This window comes from Atta colombica, unplaced genomic scaffold, assembly GCF_001594045.1.
Source record: "Atta colombica isolate Treedump-2 unplaced genomic scaffold, Acol1.0 scaffold254, whole genome shotgun sequence".
Taxonomy (NCBI): Eukaryota; Metazoa; Arthropoda; class Insecta; order Hymenoptera; family Formicidae; genus Atta; species Atta colombica.
Window position 1 is genome coordinate 1,362,397 of NW_017259353.1, and position 16,641 is coordinate 1,379,037.

Below are 16,641 nucleotides of genomic sequence, written 5' to 3' on the forward strand. Positions count from 1 at the left end.
TACTAAAGTGAATATTATATACTTATATATATAGATAAAAGAAGTGTTTACTTTTAAGATATTAAAATTTTTTATTTTTGTCTCCGTTTTGTAAATATTTGAAAATGTTTTAGTTTTAGTTTTTTCAATAAACAAAACACTGTATTTAAAATGTTTAAAATTGAAATATCTTTTATTATTGTACGTTTGTTTTACAAAAATATTTTAAACGTAAACATTTTAAACCCTGCACTTTTTACAGTGTACTCTTACAAACATCTAATTTAATTCTTAGTATACAGACGATTAGATCATTTGTGTTTTGCATTTTCCTTTTTTTCGAAAAACTAGACACATCAAGTAATTAGTTATAATATTTATATATAATTTTTTTAAACACACCTTATATTTTATAAAGATGTTGAAATATGTAAGAATTACTTAATAATTTTTAATTTGTTAAAATGATGAAAATTAATCTGGGATAAACAAACGATCCATTGTGTATAATAAAGGACCAGTAAATCATCATTACAGGTTTAATACTGGTCAATTTAATATTGAAAGATAATGATTAATTACTTACTTAAATATTAAAAGCACTGTTGTTCACGCTTAATAAGTTAATTAATTATCTTTTAATATTAAATTTCTGTAAGGGTAGAATTTCGTATAATCGCATTGTCGATTAGGATCGCATAACAAAAATCGATTAAAATTCCGAAACGCTAATATCTTCCTCCATGTGGGAAACGTCACCTTTCCATGGCGAAACGAATCGCTGCGTGGGCGATGGAAAAATCGGTCGTGCCCCGAGGGCCCGCTAATTTAATTGCCAGTCTTTATATTGTGAAGGAGCGCACACTACGACGGTGGGCGTACATTTCGTACGCGCGTGCATACACGCGTGCACGCAGGTGTATCGCCGAGCGTCGGTACCGATAATAGTACGGTTATAATAACAGAGAACGGCTCTGGTACACAAGCCGACGTTCAGAAACGCCGACGCGCTGCCGCTGGAAAGCCACGATGGTCGGACTAGACTTAAAGCACCGGCGGATGCATGCATCGGGAAAAACATTTTCTCGTTTTAGTATCTCCCATACAATCTGAATATATTCACAGACTGGTCTAATGCTGCTCTCTCAAGATTCTCTAATCTTCTACAGGGTGTTTATATGGATTAAGGTTATGCCCCTTTACAAAGATTTCGTAGTTGTAGAAATATTTATATTTCTTACTATCATCTTTTTTACAAATTTAAATGTGAGAATCAAATAATTAATCAATTGTTAAGTTCAAGAAATAATATCCTAATTATTATTAATATAACAAAGAAGATTTAATATAAATATGTAATAATTCTATTTTATTATAGGAGAGAAGAAAGTATTTAGTTAATAGACAATACTTCTATAAGTATCTAAAATTTCATTGCTTGCGTCATGTTCACTGTATATATATTCCCGCGTCACTAACACACATGTATCGTCAATTTGCGTTTCATATACTTATATCGTTTTACTCTAGGAATAGCGCTCAACTTGTAATCATGGTTCCATGGAATATCGTATCGCGTTTAAAGTACTGCTTTAATGAAAATGCCGTAGCGTGCCTCTGCGGGTGGCTTAGTGTTATTTGATTACCGGCTTCTTAACGTCCGTCGTTTTTTTTTTTTTTGCAACAACCGACAATTTACTCTCGGTATATTTCCGTTCGCGATTAGCGCTATTGAAGCCGTGATGTCGAGTTGAATGGAAAATCCTGCATGCATATTTGTTGAAATTGAATTTTACCTTTCCTATTAATATCAGCAAATCTATAATTGATTGAAACGAACCGACGCAATTTCAATCATTTTGCAATGAGCGAAGCTCCAGCACTCGATTACCGGTACGTTTATTTTTGCGACTGGTGAAACGCCCTTACATTTCATTGTAAAGGCGCCGCTGCAAGCGATATGCAAATACGGAAGCGAATGACGTGAATTGATCATGTAATGACTTATTCGCGAATTAACTCGTCTCTCATCGTTATATCCCGTTTTTTCGATAGGTTCACTCGCAAAGAAACTCGATTGAAATATACAATTAGCAAAATCGTCGATTAATATTTATCGCAGCACAACCGTTTATCGCTGATGACACTGTATTTTGGTGTATACGTGTGCACATCTGTTAGGACAGCTTGTCCGATGCACGGTATGCGGCGACCAGAAACTTGAAATATGAGCTCTTCGCACGAATGCTGGTCTCGTGCCACCTAGATAGAATTTTTTGCTTCCCAAATTGTAATTTTACTCCATCACTCAGAAATATGTTGTCTTCGTATTTCGATATTTTTTTTCCATGAAATAGTACCGCAATATTCTGTGAAAAACGATATATACGATAAAATTGATTTCCAAATATAATTACTGGAATTGGAATCCCTTCGGGATTAGCAATTAATTTTTACGATTTATTCCGTTATAATTATACATCATTGATATTACCGATAAATTTTACAACTGTTGTGCGTGATTTTGAAACGAGAGTTTCACATTACGAAAATATTTTACAGAAAAACCGATTTAAAAATCGTCATCTTTGTATTTTGACTTTCACCTTTTTTTTTTATAAAATAGTACAATATTATGCAAAAATATATGCATATACAGTTATTATAATTATTATTATAATTAATTTCCTAATTTTATTATTGGAATTGAATTTCTTCGGGATTAGCAATTTATTTTTAGGTTTTCCCATCATAACAGTATATTAGTATTATTGGCGATAAATTTTACAACTGCTATGTGTGGTTTTGAAACGAGAAATATTTTCACATCACGAAAATATTTTATAGAAGACACTAATTTAGGAATAAATTGTCTTTGTATTTCAATATTTCTTTTCCATGAAAGTATCATAATATTCTGCAAAAACATATATACCTATAGCAAAATTGATTTCCAAATACAATTATTGAAATCGGATTCCTTCAGAATTAGCAATTAATTTTTACGATGTATCCCCCGTCGTAATCATACATTATTGGCGATAAATTTTAAAATTGTTATGCATGGTTTTGAAACGAAAGAGAGTTTCATATCACAAAAATACTATATAGAGGCATTAATTTAAATGGAATGTCTAAATTCTCGTTATACGAAATGTATTAAAATTGAGTAAAATGAATATTTATGAGTTGTATACGAATAATTTGTAATTGCTGCGCTTCCTCAGAATTTATAAACGTGCATGGAAATATAGGTATTACGCGCTTTCGTAGCGATTGCAAAACAATATCCCAATGATATCGTGCAATAGTCGTTTCAGCGTGCAATGAATATCATGACTCAGAGCTTGTTGTAATTTTAACAAGTGGCTAACACCGCGTTTGTTATTACCGGCTTAATTGCCGGGTCGTGCCCGAGATACCGTCGAATCGATGGTGGTACCCACGGGGCGTCCATCGGAGCCCGGAACCGAGGAAAAAGGCCGTCCTGGAGAATTAATAAATCAGCTAGTCGGCAAAGAGGAGAAATGTTGACCACCGCGGCGTCCCTCCATCATCTCAAAGATTTCGTATCTCCCGATCTTACGGTATCCCGGGACGAACGAAACTGCCTAATAACCATCGCCTTAAGCGGAAACCCTCCTACATTCCGTCGTAGACGCGGACTAACGTAGACAGTTTTTTTATTTTCTCGTACTACTTATTAACGATATGACATGGCTCATGAATGTCTTCGTGCGCTGCGTTTGATTTTTTTATTTTAGTCTTATCGGGTTTGATAAAGTCCATATGGGATAATAGTGAGTGATAATGAGAATGGAAATGGACAGTGATAGAATGATGAATTAATGACAAACAACAAATACTACAACTTATCGCAATGTTATCGGAATAATTTAAGTTTAGGTTGCTTTTCGAAAGAATAGTTATACTATACATTAAGAACAGCATTAACACAAATGAAAAGTTAAATCAAATTCGTTTTATTGTACAAAGTTATAATTTAAAAAAATTTATTTAATAATGATACGTTTATCTATACTATGAAAATCAATTTTATTCTACTAGCGATTTTATTTATGAGAATGACTGCTGTCAGCCGCGAACTTCAAATAACAAAAATTCTTATTTCGAGTTTATATTTATCTGGATTATTATAAAGTTTTTATTTTTTTTCTTACATTAGTTGTAATATTTTTTTTAAAGATTTTTTAGAGATTTTTTTTTTTTCTTAAATTAGTTGCAATCGATTACCTGAGCATACTCTTACTTATATACTAGACATTGTTTTATAAGTTAATTGAGCAAGCTAAATTTTCCACATATTACATAAAAAGAACATTAGAGTTTCGTTTTTATATATTTAATGGACACATTAAATATCCATAAAATATTACCAGTTATCAAGATACTTTTCCGTTTGATTCAAGTTGCTCATTGGAAAATTTAATAGTCATAAAACGTAAGGGCCATGTGCCATCATATTAGATAGATTGAATGAAGCAACATCACTGTCCTCATTCCCAGCCTCTTTATAAATTCCATTATGTCTTTATCCAGTTTTTTTTTTAAATAACATATATTAGAAATTTTAGGAACATAATTTATATTTATGCTATAAAAATTTTCAATATATTTTATGCCAAATACTATTGTACTATTTATTAAATATCGTATGGACAAGATTGTATCTCCTCATTTAATTTTTCAATGCGCTAAAAATGCGCATTACTTGAATATAATGCACTTTTTTTTATCTTGAGAATCTACGTCTTCTTTCTTTCTTCCTAAAGCTTGAAGAAGTTGTTCGTAATAAAAAGCTGGCTCACAAAGAACTGCACTCCAAAAAATTCTTCGAAAGAAATGATTCAAATATATCGAATCTTCGCTCGATTCGTCACGAGATTCACCATGAGAAAGTCTTGCGGAAAACTTTTGAAGAGGAATCTTACCTTGACAAGCAGGTGGATCGGTTGACTGACGCTGAGTGGCTTGCCCCTCCTGGCCTTCCCGCCTCCACCACCCAAACACTTTATCCACGGCATTCCTGGAGCGTTTCCTCGCCTCTGCCTGTTATTCGCAATTCCCTCCTCTCTTTTTCCTTCGCTCTCGTGTGATTCTCGGCTTGGTGATCTTCGGCTTCCGTCTTCTTCTCCGTTGCCTAAAATTCCCAGGACTTCTCACTTGCTTTTTCGAAACTCCTTCGTGCCCGATGCATCGCGCGCCTTATGACGAAACTTCTTTCAGCTCGGAGAGCTTACGATCGCAGATTTTTAAAAACTAAATCTACCTGTATATTGGTCGTGGAAATCGGAAAACTGATAGTTCTATCTTTGAGAGTCTTAAAAACTTCACTGATAATTTCACGGCTTCTGAATTTTCTCAATGTTTCTTTTACTACTTGATGCAGATAACTTTCTTGATAACTTTTATTGCAGAGATTCTGAGATAGTTTTCTTGTATAATTTACGGAATTTTTCCCTTTAAGCAAATTCCAAAGAGAATATTTTTGTATTGATGCGATTTATATTTTCACGGTGAAATAAATTTTTATTTTACGAGAGATGTTTTCAAGTTGTTTACGAACAGGATTTCCGCGATTCTCCGCATTTTCACGGGAGTTGCTGTGAGGTGGGAAACTTTCAGTGGAGTAAGTGCGCGCAGTGAGATTGCGAAGATCCTTCCGGAACGCCTGTAAAGAATTGGTTTCATCTGAGGCGTAGTGGAAGTTTTATCTACGTGGTTACTTTAAACGCTCAACCTCTTCAAGAATTTCGTGATGGTTCACACCTCCGCGGAAGTATCTTCAGGGTCATCGCCAGAAATGTTTTAAGAATATCCACAAAATATCTCACAAGATATTATGATTGGTATGTCTCGAATAATCTTCTTTTCTTTGAAAATACTTTTCTATTTTTCTTTCGAGCTCTTGAAGCTTTACTTGAAAACACCTTTACTTGAAAATTCAATTCTGTGGAAAAGCGACAATTCGATAAAGTGATGAGAATAACTCGATTAACTCGATTAAATTAATCTAGTAAAAGAAATCAGCAATGCAATACCAAATGAATACGAATACCATATAGTTCGTTCGAAGAAAACATTTTGTTATCACGTTGTAATACGATGTCTGTTTTTGTTTAATTAAAATGTTTGTTATATTTCATTTGAGTGTATAATCATAACCGTTTAATTATTCCGCACAATAACTTTTTTTTATTATTAAAGTCCTCAATTTATCATTGCTTTGCAGATAAAATATCGATTTTTTTTAATTATTTTTTATTATATAATGCTGTCCATCGAAGAACAAATAGAAGTAACAGCAAATAGATTCACTCGTCGAAACTTTTAATAGTGCTTTTTTATAATTTCAGTTCGTTCGGTTTTTCAATTTTTTTTTCTTTTTTTCGTTTCGTTCTGCATCGAAGATTCACGAGAAAATCAGTGCACACATCGATTTCCCGTGTCGATAGAATTAAATCCGATGGAATGCCCGCGTCCATCAGACACATCCCACGTATTCCGAAAGCCGATCTCGCTTGGTTAATTCTATCGCACTTCCGGCGCAATCCACATCATTCCTGTCCATTCGACGTGATAACATGAGTCCACAACGAGAGGGAAGAAACGGGAAGAAAATGTTACTTCGTAGCTGCGCGCGAACGTAGTTTTCCTCCTGGCTTTTCCCTCACGTGGCACCGCATCGACGGTAAAACGAGCGACGTCCGCTCTCGTGCGCGGCTCTCGCAAGACTGGCGGCTGTCCAGTTTGCTATCGTCGATTTTATACGCGCCTTGTCAGCGCACCCAGACTAGGTCGCAGTTTGCGTTATCGCGAAAAATGTTGAAGATGTTTCTTCTTCGATCGATCTTCACTCCCGCGATGCAGCGTGCATTGTACTTTTAAAGAAAAATGCACGGTGTGCACAAATTGATGTTCTACGACGTACACAAGTGGCGAAATAACTCTTCGAGAGATCGTGCTTTATTAATCTTTACGGGATCTATTTTTAAAATCTTATCCTTTCCTTTGAATAACATTTGTTATAAGTCATTATTTTTTATTATACTTTTGACTCAAAATATGACAGTGCTAGTATTTTTTTTGTCCTGTAAAGGTTAAATAAAATTATCATTAATATTGATGATAATTAAAATTATTTGAACAGTCCATGTCATCGGGAAATCGATTAAATTGCGTCAATTTCTCACAGAATGTCGCATGACTTTGTTTCAAACACGAATCGTGCTCCGATTTTCGGTAAGCTATCATGAAATATTCATAAAGTCATTATCGTTTATCATCGTTCATTATGATTACATCAAAGGCTTATTACATTATCGTATTGCGTTACACGAATATGCGAGCGTACAACGTCATTTCTCATCTCATAACGACGGCACGTCAAACTTTAATCGATGCGTCCTGAGAAATTCGGATCATACAGTCTTCCATGCATTCTCATCGATCATAGTATGTTATAAGACGCTGCCTAGTTTTCTCCATTGTATACTTCTGCGCCAGAACATAATTAATTTTTCAAAGTAGGTTTTTATGATTCACAAACTTACAGCAAAGTCGTCAAAAAATTCAGCTCGCTGCTACAGTTTATCATGCTATTCGCAAATCTTGTAGTTTTTCAACGCTGCACCAATGTCTTTAAATTTAATTAATACGTAGATACGCTTTGATCAATAATATATTCCATCCTATTACGGATAAACAGAGATAAACAACCGTGTTGTGAAAGAGAGCAATGGAGTTAATGCTTTATCAAAGGAAAAGCAGATCCTGTTGCGATGAAAAATAAGATAATTGAAAAATGTCGGTATTTTTTTATCCTCCTTCCTCGTGTTCCTTTCCTTCACGTCGTTCGTATCACGAGATTATTATTAATGTACGCGCGATATGCTGCTACGTCTCGATCGTACGCTTACATGAAAAGTCGTGTGTCGTATCACGTGCCGGTCGCTATTATTTACGATTCGATCTGTGTTACGATGTACGAGATCTCACGATCTCCCTTCGGGGCCCACCCCGGGTCAGCGGCACCCTCTGGTCGCAGAATGTAGATCCCGATAGGTCACGGACGTCTACGTGTTTACGCCGATAAACTCATTACCGATTCTCATCATCCATTAGAGAGAAATTTCCTCCTTTTCTTATATTTATTTCGCAGCTAAATTAATCGATCAGCTGTCTCAGCGTAATCGATTAAATCGAGAATGACTCGTGCGCGATCGGATGACAAATAGAGAGAGAAGCGCTTATTTATTTTTTATACGCGCAGCGGTCCTCGTCGACCGGTTAGCTCCGCGGTCTGCCGATGACTAACAGAAAATACCAGCCGGCACTACGAAGAGAGCCCAGAGAGCGGCCCTACCGACCAGGCGGCCCATAGGGACCAACAATCCGTGTCGAATAGCAGCCACGGCTTAGTTCGTAGCATCTGCGATCATTGTGGAGTCTCCGCGATGTCTGCGAAGGCACACAGGCAGTTCCGAGGTCGCCGAGCATCGATTCGGTTCCGGTTGCGCCGCGCGTTTATGGCACAACTTCCGTGGGGATTACGTCGAAGGAAGTTAGCCCTTTGTGTTCCAGCGGCGGTATACATAGAGCGCAGGTGCACCTATGCACTCCCGCCCAGTTTCGCGAGTTAAGCGCACCACATGGAGGTTTGTCAGATAGTTAAGGTATGTGAGAGGGTGGACCGCGCATGGAACAATCACCTTTATCTATGTACTGCATCTATAGACGGAAAAATTATTTTGCTGAAATATCTAAAAATTCAGCTAAATACAGATCTGAAAATAATTTTGTTGGACAGTCAAAATAATTACGTAGAATACTTAAACTTGTTAAAAAAAAGGTCGAAACAGTTTTGTATTACTATTGGAAAGAATCATTTTATTGAAATTTAAAAATTTAGGTACATTTGAAAATAATTTTATTGGGTCAAAATAATTATGTAAGAAACTCAAACATGATAAACAATGTTTGAGTTTCTTATACATAATTTGACGATCCAATGAAATTATTTTTAACTGTAATTTTATATTTCAACAAAATGATTTTTTCCGTAAATATCTAGGTTGTTTGATCAATTTGAGAGAAGTAGATATTTTCTTGTTCAAGAAATGTTATGGAGAGAAGTTTTACCACTCATGTATAACATATAATTTTACGGAGTACTTTAAATCGAAACGATATTTATCTTTGTCACAAAAATGTTGAAAGCAGAGTATCTCCATTGCATTTCCTTTTCCCAATACTTATACGTAAAAGTATATACGATAAAAGTACACTTATACGTGCCCTACGAATCGATAATAAAATCAGATGTTCTGTTCAAGACGCGGTATTTCATCGTAATGCGAGTTACAAGAAAGATATCAGCGAGAAACGCGTTCACATGTCGTCCTGTTATAACAACGTGCAATATGTGCGTATATTTTGTGTGCTCTTTACGACAAGCGGCCATAAAATCAGTGTCGTATTAATCTTCCTTTACGCTTTAAACAATGTAAAGATAATACGGTAAAATAACGAGAAATGATTACATATAAAACGTTTAACACAATAAATTTTCAAATCTTTTTGTTTAAAATTATAATAGAATTAAAACAATCAAAATTGCTAATCAAGTAAAATAAACGATTCAAAAGATACATTTTATAAAAAATTTGAATACCAACAATACTTTTAGTTAAAATTATTATTGACATAAACTTGTTTACTTGTACACGAATGTGTTAATTGAGAGACTAGAACTTGATCTATCAAGGTAATTAATTTTATTGGAAGAATAGCTTATCAATGTTATAAATTCCAAACAGAATTCAGTGAAAAAGAAAAAAGGTAACATGTAAATAAAATAGTTGACAGTTTGCGTAATTTGTGTGAAAGTTGATTTGAAATTTTCCGTCAACGAATTGCAACATATTCGAAGCCTTCTACTATATTAGCCTGGCTAAATGGCGCTAAAATTAATCGGTCCGAAAGCACCTTTGGCGATTCTAGCTAAACGAGTTATGGATCGGTCGTGGAATTTTAGTTAATCCATTTATATCACATAAATTTTCAAAGACCGATGATAAAGCACTGTTCACGCTACGTGCATAACGACTTCGAAACGCAACCTAATTTTGCAGGCTCTACCGTAATCGTTGTGTGAATTCTCATCGTTTTAAAAAAGTCGCTAAATCCTCATCTCCGATTGTACGATTTAAAGAGAGATTCCCAGCTCACAGAAAATGGGCGTGCAATTTTCCGGGCGGAGATCTTCTGTGCTCACGGCAGCCGCGGGTTTTCTCGTCTTTCTTTACGACGTCCGCCGCCGGCGAAGTCGCTAATTAAGTTTGCACAGCACTGCCATCGCGTATAAGGCGAAGAAGTATGTAACTTTCTGTTCAGGGGGAGGTAATGCGAGTGGAATACTTAATATTGGGCGCGTGAGCCACGGTACTTATGTAAGTACATACGCGCACCATGTTAGTATACAGGACGACTCATTTAAAGTCTTCCTCTCAAGAAGATTATCGCGTAAGAGTCAAATTCAAATGTAGCCAAGCACATACAATTGCGAATAATCTTTTCTTTGTAACTTTATGTTTTTGTTTCGAAGATCGGCGTCGCATTAACGTGGCAGAAAATGATTGATATATTACAAATTATATCAAACTTTATATTATACATGAAACTGCAATATCATAAATTAATGCATGACGATGCATTGACCCGCTGCGCGCTTTGCTCATCTTCCTCGCTCAGAGTTCGCTGCCGAACACAAAGTCGCATTTTGCTATTAACGCGAGACACAGCATGGCTCGATGTATAATGCGAACGCTCACTCCCTTCCTGAGTAAAATGCAATATCGTAGTGCTCAAGAGTGTACCTATGCATGATGCCAGTGGCGTATGCAGAAGAAGCTACAAATCCAATCTGATGCTGTAGGATCTATCCAATTTCAGAACTCTTTGTGCCTGATAATTCTCGCGTTACTCCGGATAGTCAAAAGGATACGTGACTAAACTTTAGAAAGAGTTTCACATATTTGCTTTTTCATTTTCTTTAAACCTATATTCTTGTTGCAAGAAGACAAATTATGCCGGACATTGAAATAGACCTTTTCCACAGTTATTTTCATAGTAATTTTCATAGTATACGAATACAAATTGAAGAAAATTAAGTTTGTAGAAGGATGGAAAAAGGTAGGATTTATTTAACAGAATTTGTTAATGTAATTACATCTACTTTACTATATACGGTAACACAATGCCATTTCTGGGTCGGTTATATTTTTCAAGAGCGGAAAAGACAAATAGCGTTTGAGGAAAGAATTTCGTACGGCAGCTCGAAAGCTGTCGTAGCGAATTAACAGGTTAAAAAACGTCCGTTCCGCGAATGGCTCCATTAATCTCTCGATATTATTAGCCCTGAAATCCCCGTCTGATTCATGGGCCACTCCTTCGATGTTATCCATGAGCAGAAGCGATCATTACGCCACTGATCGACGCACACGCGTGTACGCGTGTACAGCGCCGTGCTTGAGAATGGTTGAGCTTGATGTTAAAGTGTATCGCTCTCGGAACATATATCGAGATCGCGGAGGCCACACACTGGGATCAAGCGTGGCAATATGGCGTCTGGCAATAATGCCGTACACGATTGCGAGTACTCGCTCCAGAACGCAAACGATGCGAAAAATTATATTATTTCATCTAATTCTACAATTCGCTTGGTTAAACTTTCAAACGTAACTTTAGTGAAAATTATATATTGAACCTCTTTTATAAAATCTTTCAAGGGAAAGAAAAGAATCAATGCGAAATTATTTTTACTGTAGCTTCATGTATTTGAATAGTCATTGAACATCTCAGAGCTTTCCGTGTTTTTTTCGAGCACAAAAAATAAATACGCAAAAAATATGAAAATATTCTGGACCGAAGTGAATGTAGAGGCATTAATAAAAGAACTAGAAAATTCTGACTGATAGAGACGTTGTCAATAAAGATCGATATATTATGAACTGATCGAGATGACTGTAAAATAATCCGAACTTGTCGCGTTGCAACGGTATTCGGATTTATGTGAAAATCTGCTTTACGTCTCACATATTTTTCTGGCTATTAGAAATATTCAATGTCGATTCATACGTAACTTGTAATCCGCGCCTTGTGCGATGCTAAACATAAATACACGCTCATGAATTGTTATCATAGATTGTCATAGAATATTCGAATGAGACACGCAGTTATTCACGTAGCTTTTATGCCATTTTTTACCACTTCCTGCAATAATGACCTGCAATGTCGACAAAGATAGATGAGTTACAAGGACACCAATAAAATTCACCACGCCGCGCACCAAGTTCCGACGAGTTATATATTGTAGAAATTTATTTTTTTTATTTTATATTTCCTGCATCGCTTCAATATTTGATGTAATTTGTCACACTGAAAAAAATATGTTAATGAAACAATCACAAAGATAGTTCCACAATATTTTAATTCTTTTACAAATCATTATTGGCGCTTTTGTAAGTTTTATTAATAGATATGTATATATATATATATATATATATTCGCATACGTTTTTAATTAAAGGGTTTACTGTAATAATGAATTAATCCACATTCGATAAAAACGTCTAAATAAAAAGCTCTGTCATATCCCTGTGTCATATTTATCAATATCACATATTCAGTTATGTGTGCGTTAGCCCAGTGTTATATTTAACCCTTTAATTGTAAAAGCTTTAACGTTGAATTATTCTCTCTTTTTACGTATATAACATTGCACAGTACAGAGTAGACCTCGCTCTACTTTCATTTTTCATCCTGCGTGCAACTTCGGTAGGGAATCAAAACACAATCGCAGTTTCTCCGTTTTCTTCACTCTTCCCCACCCACAAACTTAAACAAATAACGGACTATGAGTTGTGTGGGTAGAAACGAACAGTGAAAAAAAGATGTCTGTATAATGGCAGCGTGATGTACGCAACGCATTTGAACAGAGCCGAGAAAGCGAGGTGATTTGCGTGCACCAGCTTTCTCACTTACATCAGATTAATAATAATGCCAAAACAATCGAATATTACATTAACTACAAAAGAAATTAAAAATACTATCGAGAATACGCAATATACCGCATTTGTCTATACACCTATATAGAAAACTCTAAAACTTTATTTTTTATAAAACTTATGTAAATATTTATTCTACTTATGTAATACAAAATATAAAAAATGTCTTATATTTTCATATTAATGTCTCATATTAAATTATTTTTATGATGATTATAATCAGATGTGGGTACACATTGTTTAAATATTAAATTAATAAAAGAATATTGTTCTTGTAACTAATGAAAACGGAAACAAATTTTTTATTGAATTTAAATTATAATATATACAGAATAAAACTTTTGTTAATTATATACAAAAAATATAACAAATTATATTAATAATTTTAAGAGATCAGATCTAATATGTACAAAAACAAAAAAAAAACAATACAAGATATAAAAAAAAATATCGAAAATGGTTGATATAATTGACAATTATAAAACATCGACGATAGTAATCGCGACATTGAATTATGTATTCGTTAAATTTTCGTTGGAATGCATCTCCGTCGATCAATCTCGCGAGCTTCAGCTTACCCGAGCACAGCTGGCTGCGATAAACTATAATGGCGGTGAATAAATCAAAACACACCCAGCATAATCGCGAGCCATAGCTCAGTGTTTTCATTCAAAATTTGGCAGTGGTTCATCGGACATTTGCCCGATCGGGTTCATGTCTTACTTCGGTTCCCGCGAAGAAACTGAAAAAGCCTTAGGCAGCTCGAAGTTTCATTTATCATTTGATGGCAGTTCGCCAGCCCGGCAATTATTTCTTCTCCGCAATTTCACGCACGGCAAACTTGTATTTGCGTACGTAATCAACATCAGAACGACTGAATACTTTAGTCGTTAAAATTATATTTATGGTATATAAATCAAAAATAATAAGATCATATAATAAGATTAGGTATTTAGATTTTGTTATGTTTAATAATTATTATGTTTCTTTCAATTCAATGTTAACATGTCGTGCGTTATCACTAAAATGTAAAAATTCTTAATTGTTGTTTATTCGAAATGTTGGGAAAAGATATAGTAAGAATCTTATAGTGACACTCTTAACACTTAATTAAATGTAAGAATAAATTACGATTGTCATATATCCCACGAAGAGAAGGTCGTAGAAATTCGCCGCAACTTTATACTCGTCTTGAGAATTAAACGATCAATTATTGCATTGATCATTTAGCCGTTTATGCATCTCTTACATATGATATATCGATATGCGTGATTGAACGTCCACCGATAATTTCTCCATCTTAACTTCTGAGGTATCGTCTTTAGTGGCAGAATAATTTGTAATAAATCGTCGCGTGCGCGATTACGCCTCCTTCATGGTTTCTCGCACAATTCTTATGGTCGACGGTCGCGTGGCATCGTATGCCATAAATCCTCGTAAAGAGACACAGAAATTGCCTATAAAAACGTGTACCATTCCTCTCTGTACCATTTTGTCATGGTGATGCCTCCTCGACCATATTACACTCGATCTTGATCTGCTTGCAAGCATCCTCTATCGTTATGCTCATTCGTTATATCTTCATTGGGAAATAAAACCTATACTTTGTAGCCTGTCTTCGAATTGTGAGTTATCAATAATACACGTTACATCTTTCAAACTTCGCTCTCTTTCGTAAAAACTTCCGTAAAAGATTCTCAACATAATTTCTATTAAAACTTTAAAAAATTTTTTGAATGAATTGTCACTCTAAAGTGTGCTTTTAAAAATAAAAAATTGAGCTACACTTTTTCAAGATTGGTTCGATTTTCACTCTTTAGAATAAGATTCCATCCCAAAGAATTTAGAGAAAAAATAAGTAAATGCTTATAAACCTCCACGATGTGTAAATAATATATTTGATAATATAAGTTAACTGCAAACGTTTTGACTTTGATTTATTAGCAATTTATTTATTTGATTTATTTTTGGAGTCACAAAACTATTTTTATTTCATCTTCCTATTGACAACATCTATCAAAACATTTTATAACAATTAGTATTTTTACTAATCGCAGTCTTTACTTTCTTTGTTTCTTGAGTATATAGCTTTTGGCGATCACAAAAAAAAGACTTTTATCAAAGGTTATTGTATAAGAGCTGATTCTCACATAAGACAAAGATTTTATTGCAAATTTTGCAAGTCAGGTAACATCGGCCTCGAAGAATTCTCACGAATAAACCTAGGAAAATTATTGTATTTAGTTAGATCGTTACTCATGGAACAGTCGATCACTTTACAATTGGAATTATAGTCAGTAACGGAGGTCAAGTTTGCATAATTCGTGTAAAATATTTACAATACGCCTAATAGTCATTTATCATCCCTCACGACGGACGTTGCCGTGCAATGATTGTCTATAGTATAGCATCGAATACTACATCGAACTATATAATACCTTCCTAATTGGACTTAATCTGGATCATTATTCTAATACTACAATCTCTGTACAACACGGCAGTAAGCGTATCGTGTGAACTTTCCATAAATCGTGACAGCATCAACAAATGCCCTTTACGAATGCTAATGATGGTAATTAGCTACTACTCAGATGAGATATTACTTGGAGAAACCATTAAACTATTCTATCCTCATGTCGAAAGTATATCCTTTAAAGAATGTATGTTACATATTTATAGCACACAAAAAATATAAAATTTATAATATCTAACGTGTTAAATAATATAAAATATTTCTAAATAAAACAATATACACATATATATATATATATATATGTGTGTGTGTGTGTGTGTGTGTGTGTGTGTGTGTGTGTGTGTGTGTGTGTGTGTATCTAAATTGATTTTACAAATTTTCGATTGAAAATAAATCAGTATTTATTATGATATTAAAAACATCGGACGACAGAAGATAAAAAAAAGCTTTTATGTTACATTCTGTATTTTATTATCTACTTATATAAGTGCATATTATTAGACTGACAGAATAGTAGCGCACACCTTTCATAGGTATATTTCGTAACAATGTCGTATTTAACAGACTTTTATCGAGAATCAGGCAATGGATACTCCCAACTGATGTTTCCCACTGAATAAGTAAGAATACCGTTCAAAAACTCAGTTCTACACTGTCTCTCCTTTGTCACCGCAGTCGCTCATCAATGTTGCGTTCATACTTTGGTTCGTAAGAGAGATCACCCATTCACGGTTTTCCCATCCATTCAAAGCTAGAGTGTTCCAGCTCCGCTTTTCAATCTATTTTTGACAGATACGTCGCGTGCCTGGCTTCACACCTGGCCATCCTGCTTCCGACATCTGTACGCTCCCGCTATTTCGCAGATCCCTTTTCCACAAATCGATCTCTTTCCAGATCGTAACTATCGCTACCTGCACCTTTCGTTCCTTTCTCTGTGTCGCGTGTGCTTTCCTAAATATAAAACCCAAATAATTTTTCATAGAAATTCGGGGAACTTTTGACACATAAATAGGTTTTTTTAATCCAAAGCTTCTTTTAACTAATGGACTATTATTTTTAAACAAATATAAACCTTTACTCCTTATTTTAAAAGCATGTTGTA

The 16,641-nt window shown here is 34.8% G+C and overlaps 1 protein-coding gene across 1 annotated transcript in view; it reads right to left on the bottom strand.

The window, feature by feature from the left end:
* Positions 1-5,972, bottom strand: part of LOC108689082 (tensin-2) — a 184,928-nt gene extending 178,956 nt beyond the window's left edge. Inside the window, exon 1 of the mRNA XM_018195689.1 lies at positions 4,932-5,972. Within this exon, the coding sequence (XP_018051178.1) occupies positions 4,932-5,024 (93 nt within the window). The 5' untranslated portion in view covers positions 5,025-5,972. The remainder of the gene's footprint in view (positions 1-4,931) is intronic.
* Positions 5,973-16,641: the final 10,669 nt, after the last annotated feature.